Genomic DNA, 20307 nt, shown 5'->3' with positions numbered 1-20307 from the left:
ATGTGTGTGTCTGCCTATGGAATACACTATCTATTTGGGCCACTGGATTAATCACTAGTGTTTCAGCTTTGATACTCTCATCTCTAAAATGGCGAAAATATCTTTTAAAGTCATTTCCCAGAATTACAGGGTAGATGAGTTAGTGATTAAAGCACTTTGAAAATAAAATATTATCAATGCAAATTAACATCATTAAGCATTCTTATTCATTGTATGTGCTTAATAAACTCAACACATTCAAAAAAGAAAGTAACCTTTTCTGATTTTTTAATAGTTTTGAAAATGTTTCAAAAGGTTTGCCATTTAATCAGGTCACAAAGCTCTGGGGGAAGTGTCATCTTTGAGGATAAGACTAAATATGTTCTTAGCAATAAATAACACCTCTCAATTTTTTTAAAGTCAACAAGGTAGTTCTGAGGGAAAATAATTATTTCTCTTCTTTATCCTTTAAAACTTAGTTTAATCTCATTTTCAATAAGATTCTCATTCTGTACTTTTAAACCCAAGGTACTTTTCTGATCATAAAAAAGATAACATGTTTATACATTATTAGGAACTCAGAGGATCTTGGGGTAGAACATTTATTTCATGAAACACTCAAAAGTTTAGGTCAGTGGGAAATAATTTTAATTAAGGAATTGTACATTTTCTTCCCACATGTCTTGCTTGGTATTAGGAAATGACGTTGTGATCCATTTCACTACAATATTACAAAATATTTACAAGAAAATATTAAAAATAAACACAAAAGGCAAGATGGAGTAAAAGAAACTGTTTCCTCCCCCAAAAAATCTCTACTCCAGAGCCCACAGCACACAAGAGAATCAAAAACAAATATGCCCCAGATCACAAGTTCCAAAGGATTGGAGGGGAAGAAATGGGACAAAAGTGGTGGTATGAAAGGGAATGGACGTTTGCAGCAGAACTGCTTCAGTAACCAACCTAGCCTGAGTGAAATACCCTCTCTCGTATGCAGTGAATCCCAAACAAGGCTAAACTTTTAAGATATTCCTTCAACTGAAATTAGAAAATACCCTGACAATAAAAGTAGCTCTTTTGCCTAAGTTTCCTAAGAGCCTCTTTTTCCACGAACCAATGATATGAACAGAAGTGTGTTCGGGCATCAAAAGTTGTCACAGCAGCCCTTCCATTTCTTTCATAAAAGCTTCATATACATCATCCTTAGTTTGTACTGAGACGGGAACAGTTGGACCAGATTTGGGGGCTGCTTTGGCAAGAGGCACAGCAGAATCATCCTCTGACTTTCTCTGGGGAGCAGCAGTAGCCCCTTTATTCTCCCGACGGACCCTCAGTGCGGTGGGCACGAATCGAGTAATCTCTGCCTTGGGATTAGTGATTTGTGGCTTGGCACTGATGGTTGCTGTGGCTTTCTTCTCAATGGTGGCTGCACTGGTGTCATCCGCCTTGGGTCGCTGAATCAAATTGGGTGGAGCACTTAATACTCCTGGGTTTGGCAAGGGAGCCGGTGGGAAAAGCCCAGGTGGGGCAGGTCCGAGTGGAGGCACCAAAGGTGGGCGCATCATGCCAGGACGAGGTGGAGGGATACCTAAATGAAGGAGAAAACAGGCTGATGAACACGACAGGAACTAATAAAATATAACTGCGACTAAGGTGTTAAAAACAGGCTGACAACTTTTAAAAAAATGGAAAATTTACATAAAATAAGCTGAAATCATGCTTACTATTTGAAACTTGAATATATTCTGATAATAAGGAATTTATTTATTATAAAACAATATTCACCTTTAGTCTGTACTTTATACTTATAGTAGTGCTTTCTTCTCTTAACAATGTACTACTTTAAAATATAAAGTAAAACTGAAAACACCAACTAGTTTCAAATATGATTTTAAAATAGTTAAATTTAAAATTTGACAGTTCAAGAGTCTATTCTAGCTGTATAGTGCAGACAAAGTTGGGGTTTGATCTCCACATCACTCCTCTACCCGAAATGGTAACTCCATGAGTGGGAAATAAGATACTGTAACTGATCACAATATGTCACCATTCCTGGAAAAGAATTGAAATTCCATTGACGGTTCAGACATACCATCAACATTTTACCAAAAATAGCAGGTTTAATTTTCTTCAGTTGCCATTTTTATGAATGAATATTAAGTACCAATTTTTGTCAAATCTAAGATGCTACGGCTTATGCAAACTCATAAATATTCCATATACAACTAAGAGAGGGAAAAAAAAATGTCCAAGCTGGGGGCTTAAAAGACCTTCATATTAAACTGGGACGGTCAGTGCCATAAACCAAAATTACACTTGCCACACATAATAACACAGGAAATGCATATCTAGCACTGATACTGGGTTGAGAAAAAAAACACCACCACCCTTGTGATTTTGAACTTTAAGTTGGTACTGATGTAGATGTATGGAATCACTTCAATTATAAATGAAGAACTAAAAACTCAAATGGAGAGTTTAATCCAAAGTGGTCTCTGGCTGCAGAGTCCCTCAAGTGACAGGCAGAAGTGATGCAAATCCTCTATGAAAGAACTCAAGTTCAACCCAGGATAATAGCAATTAAAATCACCATTTTAAGATACCCCTTCATTTCAGGTTATTGAAATGTGGAAATATGTCCTAGAGCAAATAAAATATACCGAGAGGGGCAAAAGTAGGTTCACAGTTGGTTGAATAGAAAATGATACAATAATTAATAATACTACAAGAATAAACTGTGTTGCCGAGACCGGTTTGGCTCAGTGGATAGAGCGTCGGCCTGCGGACTGAAAGGTCCCAGGTTCGATTCCGGTCAAGGGCATATACCTGGGTTGCAGGCACATCCCCAGTAGGAGATGTGCAGGAGGCAGTCGATCAATGTTTCTCTCTCATCGATGTTTCTAACTCTCTATCTCTCTCCCTTCCTCTCTGTAAAAAATCAATAAAATATATTAAAAAAAAAAAAAAAGAATAAACTGTGTTTGCATATCACAACTGTAGACCTACTTTTGCCCCACCCTGTATAGTAGACAAGTGTTCACTCTGGAAATCAAAAGCTTTACCTGGAGGTGCAGGGGGAGGTAGCCTTGGTGGGGGTCCCCGAGGAGGAGGGCCAGGAGGCAGACCTGGAGGCGGACCTGGAGGAGGGCCAGGGGGTCGGCCTGGTGGTGGTCCTGGAGGTAAAAGTCGGGGTAAAGGCCCTCGGAGTCCTGGCATTCCAGGTGGTCTCAGGAACGGAGGAGCTCCTGAAAAGATAAAAATAAATTCATGTCAAACAAATATATATCAAGCAGTAACCATGATATAAATAAAGGTAACTCAAATGTGGTATGATTTATCACTTTAACCTGAAATCAGATAACTTCAAAAACTGATTGAAATGTGTGGAAGCAGAATTCATCCAACAAATATCTGAGCACCAGAGACAGGGTACTGAATTTCTTTCGGATCACCTCTTTATTTCCCAGCACTGACTAAAAGGATACGCAATCACAGCTCTGCTGGGCTGGAAATATATGAAGGTGAGAAGAATTTTTAAATGGTTCCAACATGAGCTGAAAATGGACTATAAAGTGCTTTAATGACCTCCTGAAACTCATTAAGATAAAGACAAGGACCACTGAGAATGACATAAGATAGGTCATTTTGCTTTGGACCATAGGAAAAAGATGAACTCAATTGAAGAAAACTTAATTGGCTGTAGAGAAGGAATAAAATCACGAAAAGCCAAGAAGTTCTATACGTTGTTTCATATTGTAAATAAACTTTTTATATTTTTAAGCCAAAGACCTGGTTAACACTTTCGTCTCTAACTATAAAGATTACACTGACATCCAATAATCCCCAAACCAAAGGATATAAGATAATATTTACTGTGTTCTAGTACCACTGGCTAACAATTTTAAATGGGGTCAACTTGTCATATTAAAAAGTAGTATTATTCTCGCTTCTCGGCCTTTTGGCTAAGATCAAGTGTTAAAAAGTAGTATTAAACAAACTCTTGGTTAAATACTCCAGATTCTGCCTGCTAGAATCAGAACTAAAGAATGATGAAAAAGGAAGATCTTGGGAGAAAAAGATGGGTATCAGGAAAACTAAGTTGCAAACAATGCTGGAAGAATAAACCAGTTGCACTTATCTATCCTTTGAGAATCCTTGATTTCTTAAGGAATTGCGCTAGGATAAACAAGAAAACATCAATACTAATGATATATTTTTTGGAGTAACTTCACTCTAACCACATGTGGACTTAATTATTTACTCATAATATGGAAATGCTTACCTGGAGGTGGTCCAGGAGGAAGGCCCGTAGGTGGTCCAGGTGGCCGTAAAGGTGGAGCAGGAGGAGGACCAAGAGGAGGTGGTCCTGGCATGGGAGGTGCTTGTATCTGAGAAGGGGGAACAGACTGTGGGGGAGCTTGCTGCTGTGAAGAAGCAGATGTGCCATCAGAAAGAGATTCTTCTTTATGCTGCTTTTGTGACTGCTTTTCTGCTTCAGAATCATCAGAATCACCTTCATCATCGTCCTCTGAAAATTCCTCTACTTCTCGTCCCTCCTCAGGGATTTCCTGACCTGAAAGAAATTTGAAACCAGGTAAATGGAGTTGACTAATTTTTTACAGCCTGTAAAAGAGTGATGCTTGAAGACATATGCTCAATAAATGCTTTCTTAAAATTTACAACCAAAATAGGCTTCTTCAATAAAATACCTAAGATGTGGAAGAATCAAGTGGCATTCTACTCATCTGTGCTGGTGCAGCATAGTGGAGCAGGCTTTAGAACAAGACGGACCTGGATTTAAATGCCAGTTCAACCACTTACTAGCTGTGTGTAACTTTGGGCACCTTAATGTCTCCAAACCTTACCTTTTGTAAAATGAGGATTTGTTACTTATTTCAGGGTGGATGGGATACTAATTGGGAAAACGTATGTAACGAAACTGGCATGAGGAAACACCAAAAGGTGATTCACTACTCTTTCCCTACCTTACCTGCCATTCGAAGCATCATGGCTTGAAGAGGAGTCAGCTCCTTAATGTTCTTCTTCTTCTTCCTGGATTTCCCAGGCATATCTGCAAATCGTACACTCAGACCTAAGGTGCCAGAAGAGGGAGAGAAAGAGGGGTGAATTGGCATCAACAAAATTCAGTAAATGCTTACTAAATAACATATGCCTTAAATTACTAGACACAAATGCTGCCTGTAAATTTCCTATAAAACTTTGCAGAAGATAAGCACAGATAGAGAGAGCCATATTAAAGGTAGTATATAAAGTGCCAAATGCTGGTAAATACATGCTATAGTGATTTAAAAGTGATTAAAAAAAAAACAAACAACTTCAATAATACTAATAACATCTTTATGCCAATAAAATTGAACACCCAGATAAAAATAGACAATTTTTAAGAATATAAGTTACTAAAATGGGTAAAAGAAGTGGTATGACCAGACTAAATAAAAATGAAATGGTAGCCAAAACCGGTTTGGCTCAGTGGATAGAGCGTTGGCCTGCGGACTGAAGGGTCCTAGGTTCGATTCCGGTCAAGGGCATGTACCTGGGTTGCGGGCACATCCCCAGTAGGAGATGTGCAGGAGGCGGCTGATCGATGTTTCTCTCTCATCGATGTTTCTAACTCTCTATCTGTCTCCCTTCCTCTCTGTAAAAAATCAATAAAATATATTTTTTTTAAAAAAAATGAAATGGTAGTCAAAGATTTACTCACTAAAAGGCACCTGGCTAAAATGATATTTACAAAGAAATTCACCAAACATTATGTTACAAAAATTTCCTGTAAAAGGGCACAGGAAAGGATGGAATGCTATCCAGAACTCATGAAACTAGCATAATACTAAATGATATCAAAATGATATAATAAATGATACCAAAACTAACATACTAGCCAACATAAAATATAAGCAAATTGAATGACAGTTTAAAAAAGAAAAAGAAATTGTAAACCCATAAGATTGGTCCCAGAAATGCAAGATGGTTTAACATCACAAAGCTATAATGTAAATCTTTTGCCTTTTTCCCTAGACAAGCCATAATGCAGTTCATTACAATAAAAAACGTAACATTCTGACAGATGCTTAAAAAGTATTTAATATAGTTCTTAGAAAACTAGAACTAGAAGGAACTTCTTAACTGACAAAAAAGCTATTCACTAGACACTTTTCAATGTCTTATGAAATGATGCAGTGTTAGGAGCATTCTTGGTAAACATTTACAAAAGGATAGGAGTTCCATGCGGGTGGGCTTTAGTTTTGTTTACACCACATCCTTAGTGTCTGCAAAAATGCCTTGCATATAGTAAAAACTCATTAATTATCTGAATGAATGCACTGATCACCAAGTATGCAGTGATAAGTACATGTTAAAAAAACCAGTTGTCAGAAAGAGGAAAATAAGGCAAAGATCACAAGGTCCCAGGAGAAATGGAAGCCACTGTGGCTCTAAGGCAGTGGTTCTCAACCTTCCTAACGCCGCGACCCTTTAATACAGTTCCTCATGTTGTGGTGGCTCCCAACCATAAAATTATTTTCGTCGCTACTTCATAACTGTAATTTTGCTACTGTTATGATTCGTAATGTAAATATCTGATATGCAGGATATATTTTCATTGTTACAAATTGAACATAATTAAAGCACAGTGATTAATCACAAAAACAATATGTAATTATATATGTGTTTTCTGATGGTCTTAGGAGACCCCTGTGAAAGGGTCATTCGACCCCCAAAGGGGTCGTGACCCACAGGTTGAGAACCGCTGCTCTAAGGGCTTTCTACTTTCTAGTACTAGCTCCATAGTAAGGGTGCTCCATAATTTTTCATTACCAGTTCTCTCTATCCACCCTTTTAAACTAGCTTTTTCATTTGCAACCATAATTCGTAAGAAACAGAAGAAAAAATTGTCATTATTATAAATACTAATATTGGTAGTCTTATTAAAACATAAATACAGAAGTGTAGGCTACAAAAATAATTCCAAAAGAAGCTCTAAGACTACTGGGGTGTGATGCATTATAGATTTTATAATGCTCAGAACCTATAACAATGGCTGACATTTTCTTGATGAATGTCAGTTACTTTTTAAAATCACACTTAACTCAGTCTGAATTTATAATAATCAAACACATAACATACATTATGGATATATCCTGTTTCCATTAAATCATAACTCCACTCAAAGGCCTATTTGTATAATTATGGTTCTGGTTCATGTAATATACCATGATCACACATAATTTAAAGGGCTTCAAATGTAGATATTTAAATAGACTTAATAGAAAACAAAAATGTGCATGTGGTTTTCCCAATACAGTTATGTGGTTTTTCTCCTTTCTTTCCTGTACATGCCCATGAGTACATCTTTATGCTGTTGAATAGCTATTATCTTTTCCCCCAAAAGTGAACTTTATTACATAGACATTTTTATTATATACACGGCTTAATTGTTTTTACATCCATTAGTACTTAATATGTGTCAAGAACTTTGAGATAGCTGAGATATAAAGAATACAGCTATGATCCTTCCTTGCAAGGAGCTCACAATTATTTCCACAGATAAATTAATAAATCAGGACCTTCGGTCTGTGTCCTGATTATTGATCAATACCATGGAACTTTCATCTGCACATACCTGATTTTTTTTCTTCATTGTTATTTCTTTCATTATCATCTCGGTGCACAAATTCATCTCCATCACTTTCTCCATCTGATCTGTCAGTGTCGCTATCATCAGTACTGTCATCATGCTTATCTTGATCCATGTCCTCAGGATAGCCATCATCTTCACTGGTGCTGGAAACATCATCATCATGACCTCGTTGAGCTGAAAAGGGAGGAGGGAACAGGGAACAAGTAATATGTCTGGATCCTCCTTTACCTGATACTCCGAAACACAGAAAATTATGCTCATTATGTAACACAATTATCTAATTGTTTTAAAAATTTGTGTAGATCTCAGCTATTCAGATGGTCTGACAATATTTTCATTTGGCAATAGTGAAAATTCAAATCTGAAAATAAATTACACTTAGAAGGTTGTATACATACACAGATACACAATCACTGTGACTATACAATAATACTCAGCGCAGATGACAAAGCTGAAAGGGAAACAGATAGCTAAGTCTTAGGGAATTGGTAGTAAGTGGTATTTCTAAGAATAGCCCAATTTGAAACACAATAAACAGTTCTATGCTGTGTTATGTTTGATGCTTTTACTTGGCTAGATCCTATGATTTATCCATCCTTTAGTATGTATATTTATTTATTTCCCAAATTCTGAGGGTGGTGAACAAAATGTGAAACGGGGCCAACAACAACAAAAAAATGATAGTGGAAAGGCTGTAAGAGCAAAAGGAACATTCACGCCTTACCAAGTTCAGGACTATATAACATGTCTTCATCTCGTCGGCGAGGGGGAAGATCCAGGGCAAAGCCCACTTTACGGCCATACATTTGCAAGACTTGAGGAGGAGGTGGACCAGGGGGCGGACCCGGAGGTTTTCTACCAGGGGGCAAACGTGGAACACCATGCCCAAGAAGAGGAAGAATAGAAACTGCCCTAGTTGGAGGTCTGTAAAGAAAATTTTATAGGTATCACATTAACAGTGGTATTTACTTCCTCTTCTAAACAATTTCCAAGGGACTTTAAAATTTCATTTTTAATCAATTCAGATGCTGCTTATATTCACATTGTCTTTTATTTCCTGCTGCATTAATTTTGGCTCTATATCAGCGGTTCTCAACCTGTGGGTCGCGACCCCTTTGGCGGTCGAATGACCCTTTCACAGGGGTTGCCTAAGACCATCCTGAATATCAGATATTTACATTACGATTCATAACAGTAGCAAAATTACAGTTATGAAGTAGCAACGAAAATAATTTTATGGTTGGGTCATAACATGAGGAACTGTATTTAAAGGGCCAGAAGGTTGAGAACCACTGCTCTAGATAGTCCAGAGGTGCTTTTAATACATGCAATTTGATTATGCTACAACTTACCCATAGGCTGAGGTCTTCTTAAGGATGGAGGGTGGCTGGGCACCAGGAAGTGGAATGTCCTGGATCAAGATGTTGGAAGGAGCATGAGGCATATCTGGCAAAGGGATACTATCCACTTCCACATGCTGAGCATTCTGCAACAGAGAGAATCTGTTAGTTGAAGGGTAAGAGTAATCCACAAACTCGACACTAAAAATTCAGTGTCAGCTGAATAACTTGGGATTTGCTTTTCACCTAACAGAAATGTCACAGAATAATAACAGTTCTAATCAATATTTCCAGTCTGTCAATAAATTGAAAAAAATCTATCTCCTCTAAAAGAACCATACCCAATTGTTTTTCTCCCTGTATCAATGAATTCTTTTTGGTTTTGGTTTGAAATAGCTGCTGTTTAGAGAAGTCCAATTGTCTAAGTGTCTAGTACTAAAGTCACTATATTTAATATTCTGGATGATAAATAACACATATGAATTAACAGTATACTTCCAGTGGCAGAGCTTGGGCTCTAAAATTAGTCTGCCTTTGATGAAGTTCGGTCACGTATTAGCTGCATGACTGAGCAAGTTATCTTAGTTTTCTTTTTCTGTAAGTGGGACCCAAACTACCTACTTTACAAAAATTATAGCATTTGGTTTTTTACAATTTTATTTTGAGGCAAAATTTACAATAACATTTAAAATTCAATGAGTTCTGACAAAGGCATGTTTTCACACTAATTCCCAGTTAATCCCTAGTGCTATCCCAAAACAATTGCCGCTACAATTTATTTCCTGTGCTACAATATCATACAAAAGTTTGGTATGTTTTGTTTTTGATATTTAAAAATACCCAAGCAATTTCCAGTTTTTGTCTATTACTGTGTTGGCAGATGGATTAATTTTTCTTGTATATGTTCAGTTTGATAAGAAATTGCCAAGAGTAAGAGGTTCAACAATCAATTCTCCCATTAACAGGTTTAAGTGCAAATCTAAATATAACACTTTAGTTTCTCTTTCAAAAGAAATTTAATTACCTTCACAGCATCAAAATATTGGCTAAGTTGAGCCCTTTTCTGTTCATAATCTACTTCTAGCTTTCTCAATTCTTTGTAAGTATCTGGATTCTCTTTTTCATAGAGTCGTAGAATACGTTCAAAGGTTTCACGCAGCTTTTTACGCTTGTCTTTAAGCACCTTCTCATTTAATTGTGGCTGTTGCACTGGGTTAAACTCTGAGAGAAAAGAGCAGATTATGGAATTAAACTCAAAAAGGTAACTTCATTTAGGTTGTCAACATGATTTAATAAAAAAATTTTATGCTAACATTTTTAAAAGAGAGCTAGGCACCAGATATATTCTACAATTTCTAAAGAACTGCAATAGGTACTTGTGAAAATTACACCTTTTAAAGAGGGCCATTTATTGTATGTTCCTAAGAAATGTCACCTAATTAATTTCCATCATCACTGTAATAAAAATCAATTTTCACTCTTCTATGCTAATGACTTGATATAGGTAAGTGTCAGCCAGAGAGACCTATATCCCTGGCTCTGTCATTTAATTCTGAGATCTTGGGCACTTTCGTGTCTGGCTCATCACTTAACTATGGTGTTCTTTGTCTCGCTGCCATATAACCTTCTCTTCCCAAGTCGGCCTGGTCAGTCAGACCTGCCCCCCTCCATCACCCTTGCCAGTGACTGACTCAGAGATCAAATGGTACACCATCCAAACTGGGGCCAGTTCCCTGTCTGAGGTTTAAAATGCAGATGTGGGAGAGAGAAGCTTTCACAAGCAGAGATGAGATGAAATAAACCTAGAGCTATCTGTGTGTGGCCTTGTCTTCCAACCACCATTCATTTCCCATACTTATTCTACCTTCCACCCCAAGAAATTCATTAGCAGTATTCTGAATAAAGATAACATACAAAAGACCAGAGAGAGACGAATAGGCTTGATAATGATATCTGGGTTTTTGAGGTCAGCAGCCCCCAGGGATTTCCAAATTATGGGAGTCAATGTATAATTTCTTTTTTCTGATTAAATTAGTTTGTACTGAGTTTTCTAAATTGTAATTAGAGTGCTGATATAGTGTTCCCTTCTCCCTTTTCCTTAAAGAATAACAAGTTTAATTATCTTCTTCCCTAAATCTCATTAACTATTAACCTTGTCAATTTATTCAAAACCAGAGGGTATTGTCTTACACCATAGTATTCCTGGTGCTATTAAACTTCTTAAATCAATGCAGGATCATTTAATAGGTAATATCCTGATACTGGGAGGACAGCATTTGTCCTTACTGGAATTTAGACCAGAGGCAACAAGTGGATCAGTTACAACTGAACTGGGAAAGATTTGGCATCATGCAGCCTGGCCCAGAACTCTTGCCCAGGTTAGTGCACAGGCTCTGCCAAATTACTTTAGAATGCTTGTAATACTGCATGCACATAAAGCTGGATTTTTTTGGGACCCCCATTTAATGCATCGTCAAGGAGATCCACTGCAATTCTTTAACATACCGTTTTTGGGCAAACACTGAAATATTTTGGGTACCTTTGTAAACAAAACTTATAAAGATCACTTTAATATGTAATTAAAAAGTGGCAGAGGAAGAAGAGTGGCAAAAACCCGACAGCTGAAAAGCACAAAGGAGTTGACTAATTTTGCATGTTGGGAAACTTCTATTAAAAAAAGAAAAATTAAAAACCCCATGTTCTAATATTAAGAAAATACGTATTTGTTATTGGAATAAATTTCCAGTGGCAGAATCACACATGATTCTCTATCTACCTTAGATGCAAGGAAAGATAACATCTAGGTACCTCATGTGATTCCAGTTATGACAAAGCAGTGATAATGAAGATTCCTATAGAGACTGAATAAAAATATGAAATGTGAAAAAAAAAGGGGAGGGACCCCAATATGGTAATTGATATTAAGTATTTGATGATTTCTGCTACATCCTTACTAAGTAGTCAAGTATCTATGAATCATCTCATTGGAAAAAATGGGAAACTGATATACTCATGGGGCCTAATAGATTTACTCGGCAACTGTGTCAAAATTAAAAAACAAAACAAGACAAACATAAAACCCCAAGGTGATTTCAGAAGCCAGATTTCTGTCTTCTCTCAAAAACAATGAGCTGGCCAAGTGGGTGTTTATTACCTCGTAACAATAAGCGCAAGCTGAATAATGGCTTCCCTCTTATTCCAGATGATATCTTCAGTTTACAATGAACTCCCCACCAGCCCATTTTGTTGTTGTGATTTTAAAACCAAATTCAAAGGTCAGATGCCACCATACTTTAGTTTTTCTTATGCCTGCTCTGCTTCACTCATCATCTGTTTGCGTGCCTTTGTGTATCAGACTGCTATTCCTGCCATAAAATCTAGCCCTTTAATAATTTCTTACCCATTTCATCCAATTTCTCCATGTCCCGGATAATTTGTTTGGGATCCTTCATCTTCAAAACTGCAGCTCGTACCATCATGCGCTGTTTTTTGTTCTTAGGAAAAGGAAAGAGCAGTATGTCAAGCAGCTGGACACTCATGAGTTTTTATTTCAATCTGCTTTAAGGATCTATTTAAACTGGGATTGAACTTCTTGGTTTCTGATCTGGTTTCAACCACCAGAAACAGAACTATGTAACTTTTTACTCTAAAGAAATGTTTCAAATTTAGACAAAGAGGTAAATAATTGTTATGTATTAGATGTGCTTTCTGAGGCAAGCATTTGTGAGACCTAAAGCAGTCACTTAAAATATTTTAGCTTTTTAATTTAATAAACAAAGGTTTCCGCTACATTCTAAAATTATACACCAGCAAAGTTTTGCAGGATTTTAATGCTAAACAATGCAACAAGAATACACAATTGAAACCAATTAAAATCTTAACATTTTCTCAACATGCTAACGCAGGATACTAACAAGTAAATCCTTCCTTATTCTGGGAAGCACTTTGTCACAAACTCATCATCTACAAAACCAGGAAAATGAACAATTCAGCATCACATTTATTTTCATTCACTAGTTCAGTAGCTATTAACAAACTAGTATATTAAAATAACTAACAAAGAAGTTACTTCTTTGTTAGCTCACTGGGAAAGGCAAAAAGTAAACAATGTGCCACATTGTGAGCTATCTGCAAGGTTACTTACTTCAGTTTCCAAGTACAGATGGTCCCTGACTTCCCATGGTATGACTTGACCATGGTGCCAAAGTCATATGCATTCAGTAGAAACTGTACTTCAAATTCAGATCCCTTCCTGGGCTAGCCGTATGCAGTACGATACTCTCTCATGATGCTGGGCAGCAGCAAGATGATTTTGCCCAACTGTAGACTGATATAAGTGTCTGAGCATATTTAAGGTAAGGTAGGCTAAGCTATTAAAAGCATTTTTACTTAAGATATTTTCAATTTATGATGGATTTATCAGGACATAACAGTAACCTCATCTTAAGTCAAGGAGCATTTATATGATATTTCGGATAGTAAATTTTATGGCTTATTATAAGAAGTATAAAGTATATTTTCTGGCAAATAATTGAAAATGTCATATTAAAATCCACTAATCCCAAATGTAAGATGTGACAAATTTGATCATCTGAAATCATACCTTTTTTAATTCTCTTTTCCGGGCTTCTTTTCCTTGAGAAAGAGAAAGAGAGAATACAGACCTTTCAAATCGTGACCATTATGACAGCATTTTCTCAACACACATAATTCATATTGTGGGTGGCTGTCCTGTACACTGTGGATTCTTTAGCAGCATCACTCGCTTCTACCTTACCGGATGCTACTAGCACCCTTCTAATTTTGCCAACTAAAAATGTCAACATTATTTTTGTTTTCTTAAGAATTAGGAACACAAAGAAAAAAGATGCCACGAAATATTAAAGAACCTGCAAAACTAATTTGTTCAGAATTCTGAATACAAAAAGAAAGCTTTAAGCCAGGGGTTCTCAACCTTTGGGGGTCGAACGACCCTTTCACAGGGGTCGCCTAAATACATCCTGCATATCAGATATTTACATTACAAATCATAACAGTAGCAAAATTACAGTTATGAAGTAGCAACGAAAATAATTTTACGGTTGGGGGTCACTGCAACATGAGGAACTGTATTAAAGGGTCGCGGCATTAGGAAGGCTGAGAACCACTGCTTTAAGCTAATTTTACTGTGCAATTCAATCAAATTAGAAATAGGGGTGTGAATTTTTTTTGTATGTTTCAAGTGTTAATCATGTGCCCACAAGAACACTGGATAACGTCACACAACTGACTCCTAGCACTGCTGATCTTGTAATTAGGACATCATGAAACAGATTCCCTAACGCTTACAATTCCTACCGCTTCTCTTCAACAGCCCCATTAACGGATACTTACGGGCTTGGTCTGTGGGGTTCATAAATTTTCCACTCTTGGTGGATGATGTGGATCTTCGTCCCATGTTGACAATCTGTATGGTTCACTTGTATATTAAAAAAAAAAACACCAAAGCTACCAGGATCAACATAAGAATGTCCAAACCTGTAGAAAAGTTGTACAAGAGCATATTAGAGTTTATCTGAGCCAAACTGATGGCAGCGAGATCTCAACATTGCTCTGGGTAATGACAGGTTTTTTTTTTCTTCTCATAACAATTTTTTAAAAAAATTTTGTTTTATTGCTTAAAGTATTACAAAGAGTATTACATATACATATGTCTCCTTTTTTCCCCCATGCAATGACAGTTTTGCAGTCCCTTTTATACCTTTGGAATTAAGGAGGGAATGTGAGCACCAGGACATTGAGGGGGGAGAAAGCAAAGGGGGTTGGGGGGGGGGGCGAGGAAAATACCTATGATTGGGTTTCAGGATAGTTAATGGGATAAGGTGGCCCCTCGAAGGTCCTTAAGCTTCCGAGGGGCCTGAAAAGGCATTTTAAAAGTGTGTTAACCTAGAAGCACACATACATACACACACACAGTGGCCAGGGCTCGCTTAGCGAAACCATAAACCCTTTACGGGGAACGCTACAGGCCAGAGGTAGAGTTTTTAGTAGACCTTACAACGACACCTTTCCTTCTTTATACAGATGTTATCAGGGATGACCAGTCAGTGCCTCTTTCAGCAAGTGTTCAATTGCCCCGACTTCTGCCAAAGGTTGCACAGCGCCCCGGCGGCACCGACCTTACCCGGGGAAGGGTTCCTCCTCCGACCCGGGGCCGCGGAAGCCAGCAGCGCGGGGACCAGCACCCGCTCTCCCACCTCGGACGGCCGACCTGCGCGGCTTCCCTCCCTCACGCCTCCCCGGGCTCCGGCGGAACCAGAAGGCTATTCACGGTCATTTTTACAGAAGGCAGCGGAACTTCGGTCTGCGCACACGACTGTTTCGTCTTAAAGCACAGGCGACGGGGAAACCGGGCCACAAAGCCACGAGGGACCGCTAACCAGGCACAGCGGCTCCCGGGGAAGGAGCCCGCTCCCGCCAGCCGTCACCGCGGCGGCAACTGCCGCAACCATAGCGACGGTTGACCCCGACTCGAGGTGCAGACACCCAGCCCAAGGCCACCTACCGATCACCGTGGACAGACCGGAGGCGGCGCTAACCCACCCGGGCGAAGTCCGCCGCTTCACCGCCGGTCGCCGCTCCGCCCCAGGCTCGGGGATCCCGCCAGTCCGTGACCCGGGAGACCCCAGCCGCGGAGAGGAAGAGCGGGGCCAAGGGGCCTACCGGACCCGCGGCCACCGCGCGGGCCCCTGGAAGGGACGGGCGAGATGAAGAACCCGATGGGGACGATCCCGCACACTCACGCTTCTGCTGGGCTCTGGGACTGCGAGAAGCCGGGAGGGGAGGATTCTCGGCCTCTTTCCCTTCGTACGGGCCTTCACCGCGGCTCCCGGTCAGCTATCCAGCAACCGCCATCTTGAAACCTCGCGCCCCGCCACCGTCCCTACGTCACTTCCTCTCCCCGTGGGCCCGAGATCTCAGCGTTTCTCGGCCCGGGAAATGTAGCGCGTAACCAAGGACTCCACGGCTGGAGTCGCTTCCGCTCCAAGACAGAACCCAATTGGTTGGTTATCTGCTAAGAGCCCGCCCTAAAGTTACGCAGTACAAAGACGCCAAGTTGATCGACACTTCTCTACGCCAATAGGAATAAGAAAACGAGCCAGCTCGGATATGATTGGCTGGTGAAAAGACGGCCCTGTCTCTTGGGCCCGAGGTATTCTAACCTAATTCCGGTTGCTTAATTGATTGCTTTAGACCGGCGGATTCCACACTGAGAAGTGTGTTGTGGTGTTTCTGCGTCCCGGAGTTGTATTGGGTCTGGGACTCTCTTTTTTTTTCTTTTCATGACGTAAGCTAGTGTGATCTTTTAGGAGTATCTGTGTGGAAACGAATCCCCGAATATATATATATATATATATATATATATATATATATATATATATATATATATATATGTATATACATTTGCTACTGTGTTTTGCCAGCGTCATGTCCGTCCTGAAGTTCAGTAGTTGTTTGTAGACATGAGCGAATGAATCAGTGCCCTTATCGGAGTCCCAGATTGCTGGTCTACAGGATTACTTTTTGGAAGGGAAGTGTGGGGATACATGTACTGTCAGTTTTAAATTTACGACACCGGCCCCCAATCCTGTGTGATGTCACTACACGTAGGCGGTTATTCCCGTAGTTGTTGTGTTCGAAGGTTCTTTCTTTCTCTTCCATCCGCTCTTTCTCTAAGACTCCTCCTCTGTCATTTCCTCTTAAAGGTAATTTTAAATACTTAAAAAAAATTCTCCCCTTAAAGAATACACTTGTTTATTTCGGATCTTAATCTGAATATTCCTTATAGGAAAATGTTAGATATAGGTCAATTCCGACAATCCGTTATCAATATTCTAAAATACTGGTGGAGATGTTAATGTTTAGTAGAATATTTAAATGTGCACTTAGCTGTTTAAGATTGGTCCTTTATCTGAACTAACCTTCGTTTTAGGAAATTCTTGATTTTGTTTTTGACTTGAGTCTCAGAAAGAACAGTAAAACGATCTTATAGTTTATAGCTTATAAACCAGGTAATAAACAACAAAAATATTTAACATTGAAGGTGAACTAAATTGTGATATTTTGGAACTAATATTAAAAATCAATGATAGAAGAGAAAATGAATATTTTTGAAAAATTAATGTATTTCATCTAGCTTTTACTTTTTGAGATACCCTGAGGCTTTTAAATTTCAAGACATTTCTTGAATTTGGAAGCAAGAATCAACTGTAACAAACACATTCTTGCATCAGCTTATTAATAATTTTGTAAGTATAATCTAAGAGTCTCAATGGGAAATTATTAGTTGGTGCAGGATTTAGAAAACATTTCCGTCTGCAGAAATTTAACTGAAGCATTAGGCCTCCATAGCCTCTGGATATCTCTGAAATTAATGTAATTAATGAAATGGGCTACCCAAAGCTTTACATAGCAAGGGCAACTTCCTCCATTCTGCTAGCATTGAAAGTGAAATATTTTTTTTTCTGAAAACTCAAAAGATCAATTAGGATTTTTCTTTGAATGACAAATTCTTTTTCTTTTAAAATATGTTTTTATTGATTTCAGAGAGGAAGGGAGAGGGAGAGAGAAAAAAGCTCAATGATGAGAAATAGTAATTGATGGGCTGCCTCCTGCACGCCTCCTATTGGGGATTGAGCCTGCAACCTGGGCATGTGCCCTTGATGGGATCGAACCTGGGACCTGTCAGTCTGCAAGCCGACACTCTATCCACTGAGCCAAACTAGCCAGGGCTGAATGACAAATTCTTGAAAGAATTGCTACTTCCTCTCCTGCACTCTGAATGCATTATATGCAGGTGTATCTTGGATTTGCTTTTTTAAAAAAAGTTCCAGAGTGTTCAAACATTTCACTTGAGGGATATTTAATTATCATAGAACAGTTGATCAGGGTTGATTATACTTATAGAAACAAAACCTTTTTTTTTTTAGTTTTAAATTTTTATCCATTAAAAGTCCATTCAGATTATAGTGTTTAATTAAGAAGTTTACAGAACCATGACTCTTCATCATAGAAGTAAGAAGTTACAAACCTTATTCCAATTTTTTCCAGTTTACAGAAAATTGGATTTAGACTGATGGTTGAAATTATGGTAGTGTTTTCTATTACATTCAAAGGCCCAGGATTTGTGTCCAGGCAGAAATTACAAAGTATGTCCTCTTAGAACTAAATGATGTCTGAAGTGTTAGGAATAAAAATCGTTGCATTCAATGTACATTTTAAAGATTTTTACTTGATATTAGAAAGGAAAAGGCAACCCCTACACCTGCTACTCTACATTAGCATGTACCCTACTATTGAGCTGGTAGAGGAGAGTTAGAAGAATCCTGGGATTCTCTCCCACGGTTTAGCACCAACTGGTCCAGGCATTTGTTACTGATGCAAAACTCAAGGAATCTTCCCAATCTGTTACCGTATTTATGTCTGTGTTGGAAGCTTATGGAAAATGAAGCTAATCCAAGAAACCAAACACTATTATTGAAAGAGAAGCAGAAAATATTCCAGTGGCGAATAAGGTGGCTGTTTATTTCATTTGGTGTTTCACTGTATTGGTGACCTCAGTAATGGCATGATGATATTTTTCTGAGGCTGACTTGAATTCCACCAGATGCTTCTCATAACTTTTGATGGCTGCTTGTAGCTGCGTTTTCTCCACTGCTCCTAGGATGGCACGGAAGACCATATCTATGCCAAGGCCAAGAACAGCAACTCCTATGCTACCAAGGAGAGAAGCACCAATTTGAGCTAACACAGTGACCAACTTGTTAATTATGCCAGTTGTGACACTTGAGCCCACGAGTTTAACAGCCACTGCACTGGCTGCAGAAGTGGCTTCTCCCAGGATGACTGAAATAACCTTTTGTACGATTGCAATTTTCTCTGTTTCCCTTTCCTTAATATCCTGAAGTTTTCTATAAAGGGTTGGCTCTAGTTTATCTTTTAGTGCTTCATCAACCTTTTGCAATTCCTTTTGGATTTTCATCACGGCTTGGATAATGGTATCACAGTTTTCTTTGATAGTCCCATTTCTGTTCATCTCAATGGAGGCCAGCCTGCACCCCAAATGCATATTTAAAACTTCAATCAGCTCATTGGTGGCACGGAAGCTGTCCGATAAGCAGTCAAGGAGCTGTTGGTGAAGATGGTGTACTTCTTCCCGCCTCCTTGGGTTCTCTGGGTAGAGGAGGTCACTCTCAGCCATATTTCAAATATGATCTCTGAAAAATAAAATGGTGAATTTTTCACTAAAAATCTTTAAAGGATATTTGCTGTTTACATAGATTTGACCAGGAAATCTTTTATTTCATGAAAAGCAAAGTAGCAATATGCTATGTAAGGAATTCCTCAGGAAACTCAACAGGTTCTTCAAAACAATTATTTTTATGAAACTTGAAGTCAGTGTATGGAAACATAGGTAACAGAATACAACCTATGGATGCATTAGGAATTACATTTTGTGGTGAGGGGAAGTCCTAGATAGGAAATATTTATGTTTATGAGGCATCTGATTATTAATAAATAAATGTGATTATTTTCAAGTAATATTTAATAACATATTTGAAACACTGCAGTTTGAAATGGTTAGTTCTTGATAACCAGAGCTAATGGTTAGCTCCTTTATTTCTCCAACCTCTAGTCACCACACTGAATAGACCTATTGGGTTGATTTCCACAGTATTTGGAGTTAAATTAATAGGGCCAGAAGAATATTAAGATCTCTGAGTTTACAGGGCTATTAATATATAATTTTGTTTATATACTCTGTTATCTTAATTTACAATATTCAAATCACTTTATATAACTTTACAGGCAATTTCTCTAAACCTAAGGGACATTGAAAGGCAAATATAATAGACCTTTACAAAAAATCCATGTGATGAGAGTATAGATTCAAGATTCCTTTCATTACAATCTCACTTGAGGATTAAAGACATGGTGCAGGGGACAGCAGTTATGACTATTTCTCTGATTCTCTATTTTCAAAGCTTATAAAATAAATTATTTAGAATCTATATTGTGGTTGGCCATTATTAAGATAAGTTAGAGTTACTGAAAGAAGATAATGCCATTTCATGAAAGTATTAAGGAATAAGTAGAAAAGCATACCATAGAATGAATAGAATAAGTCTGGTAGGAGCCTTCCTATGTTTGCACTTCTGGCTCAGAGTACCATGAAGAGAAAAAAGGAATAAGCATGTTCTTATGAGTTATTTGTCTAACAGCTTGAGCCTAGTGAAGACCATTACTCAATGTGCATACCTTGAGTAGGATTGCTATGTCATTTTATTTTTC

The 20307-nt window shown here is 38.3% G+C and overlaps 2 protein-coding genes across 4 annotated transcripts; both read right to left on the bottom strand.

Annotated features, from left to right (window-relative positions):
• Positions 1–565: 565 nt before the first annotated feature.
• On the bottom strand, positions 566–15916 carry WBP11 (WW domain binding protein 11). 3 transcript variants are annotated; one of them, XM_081083792.1, is made up of 13 exons: positions 15759–15916; positions 14350–14493; positions 13580–13611; positions 12377–12470; positions 10001–10197; positions 8989–9122; positions 8361–8560; positions 7619–7810; positions 4970–5071; positions 4493–4552; positions 4262–4400; positions 3042–3224; positions 566–1567 (listed from the first exon to the last, which is right to left on the bottom strand). In XM_081083792.1, exons 2-13 carry the CDS (start codon positions 14411–14413, stop codon positions 1417–1419), a joined length of 1548 nt encoding a protein of 515 aa, XP_080939918.1. In that variant the 5' UTR covers positions 14414–14493; positions 15759–15916; the 3' UTR covers positions 566–1416. The 3 variants fall into 3 exon arrangements, with proteins under 3 accessions (XP_080939918.1, XP_080939916.1, XP_080939917.1); XM_081083790.1 differs by having other exon boundaries at positions 4262–4552; XM_081083791.1 differs by having other exon boundaries at positions 4262–4552; positions 15521–15897.
• Positions 15917–18538: 2622 nt separating this feature from the next.
• Positions 18539–19216, bottom strand: SMCO3 (single-pass membrane protein with coiled-coil domains 3; the record flags this gene model as incomplete). Its single annotated transcript, XM_081080814.1, has 1 exon — positions 18539–19216. One exon carries the CDS (start codon positions 19214–19216, stop codon positions 18539–18541), a length of 678 nt encoding a protein of 225 aa, XP_080936940.1.
• Between the last annotated feature and the right edge of the window lie 1091 nt (positions 19217–20307).

The sequence above is a fragment of the Myotis nattereri genome (assembly GCF_964212035.1).
Source record: "Myotis nattereri genome assembly, chromosome: 2".
In the NCBI taxonomy this organism is placed as follows: Eukaryota; Metazoa; Chordata; class Mammalia; order Chiroptera; family Vespertilionidae; genus Myotis; species Myotis nattereri.
Note: the sequence above shows the minus strand (reverse complement) of the source record. Positions and strands in the feature narration are given on the sequence as shown.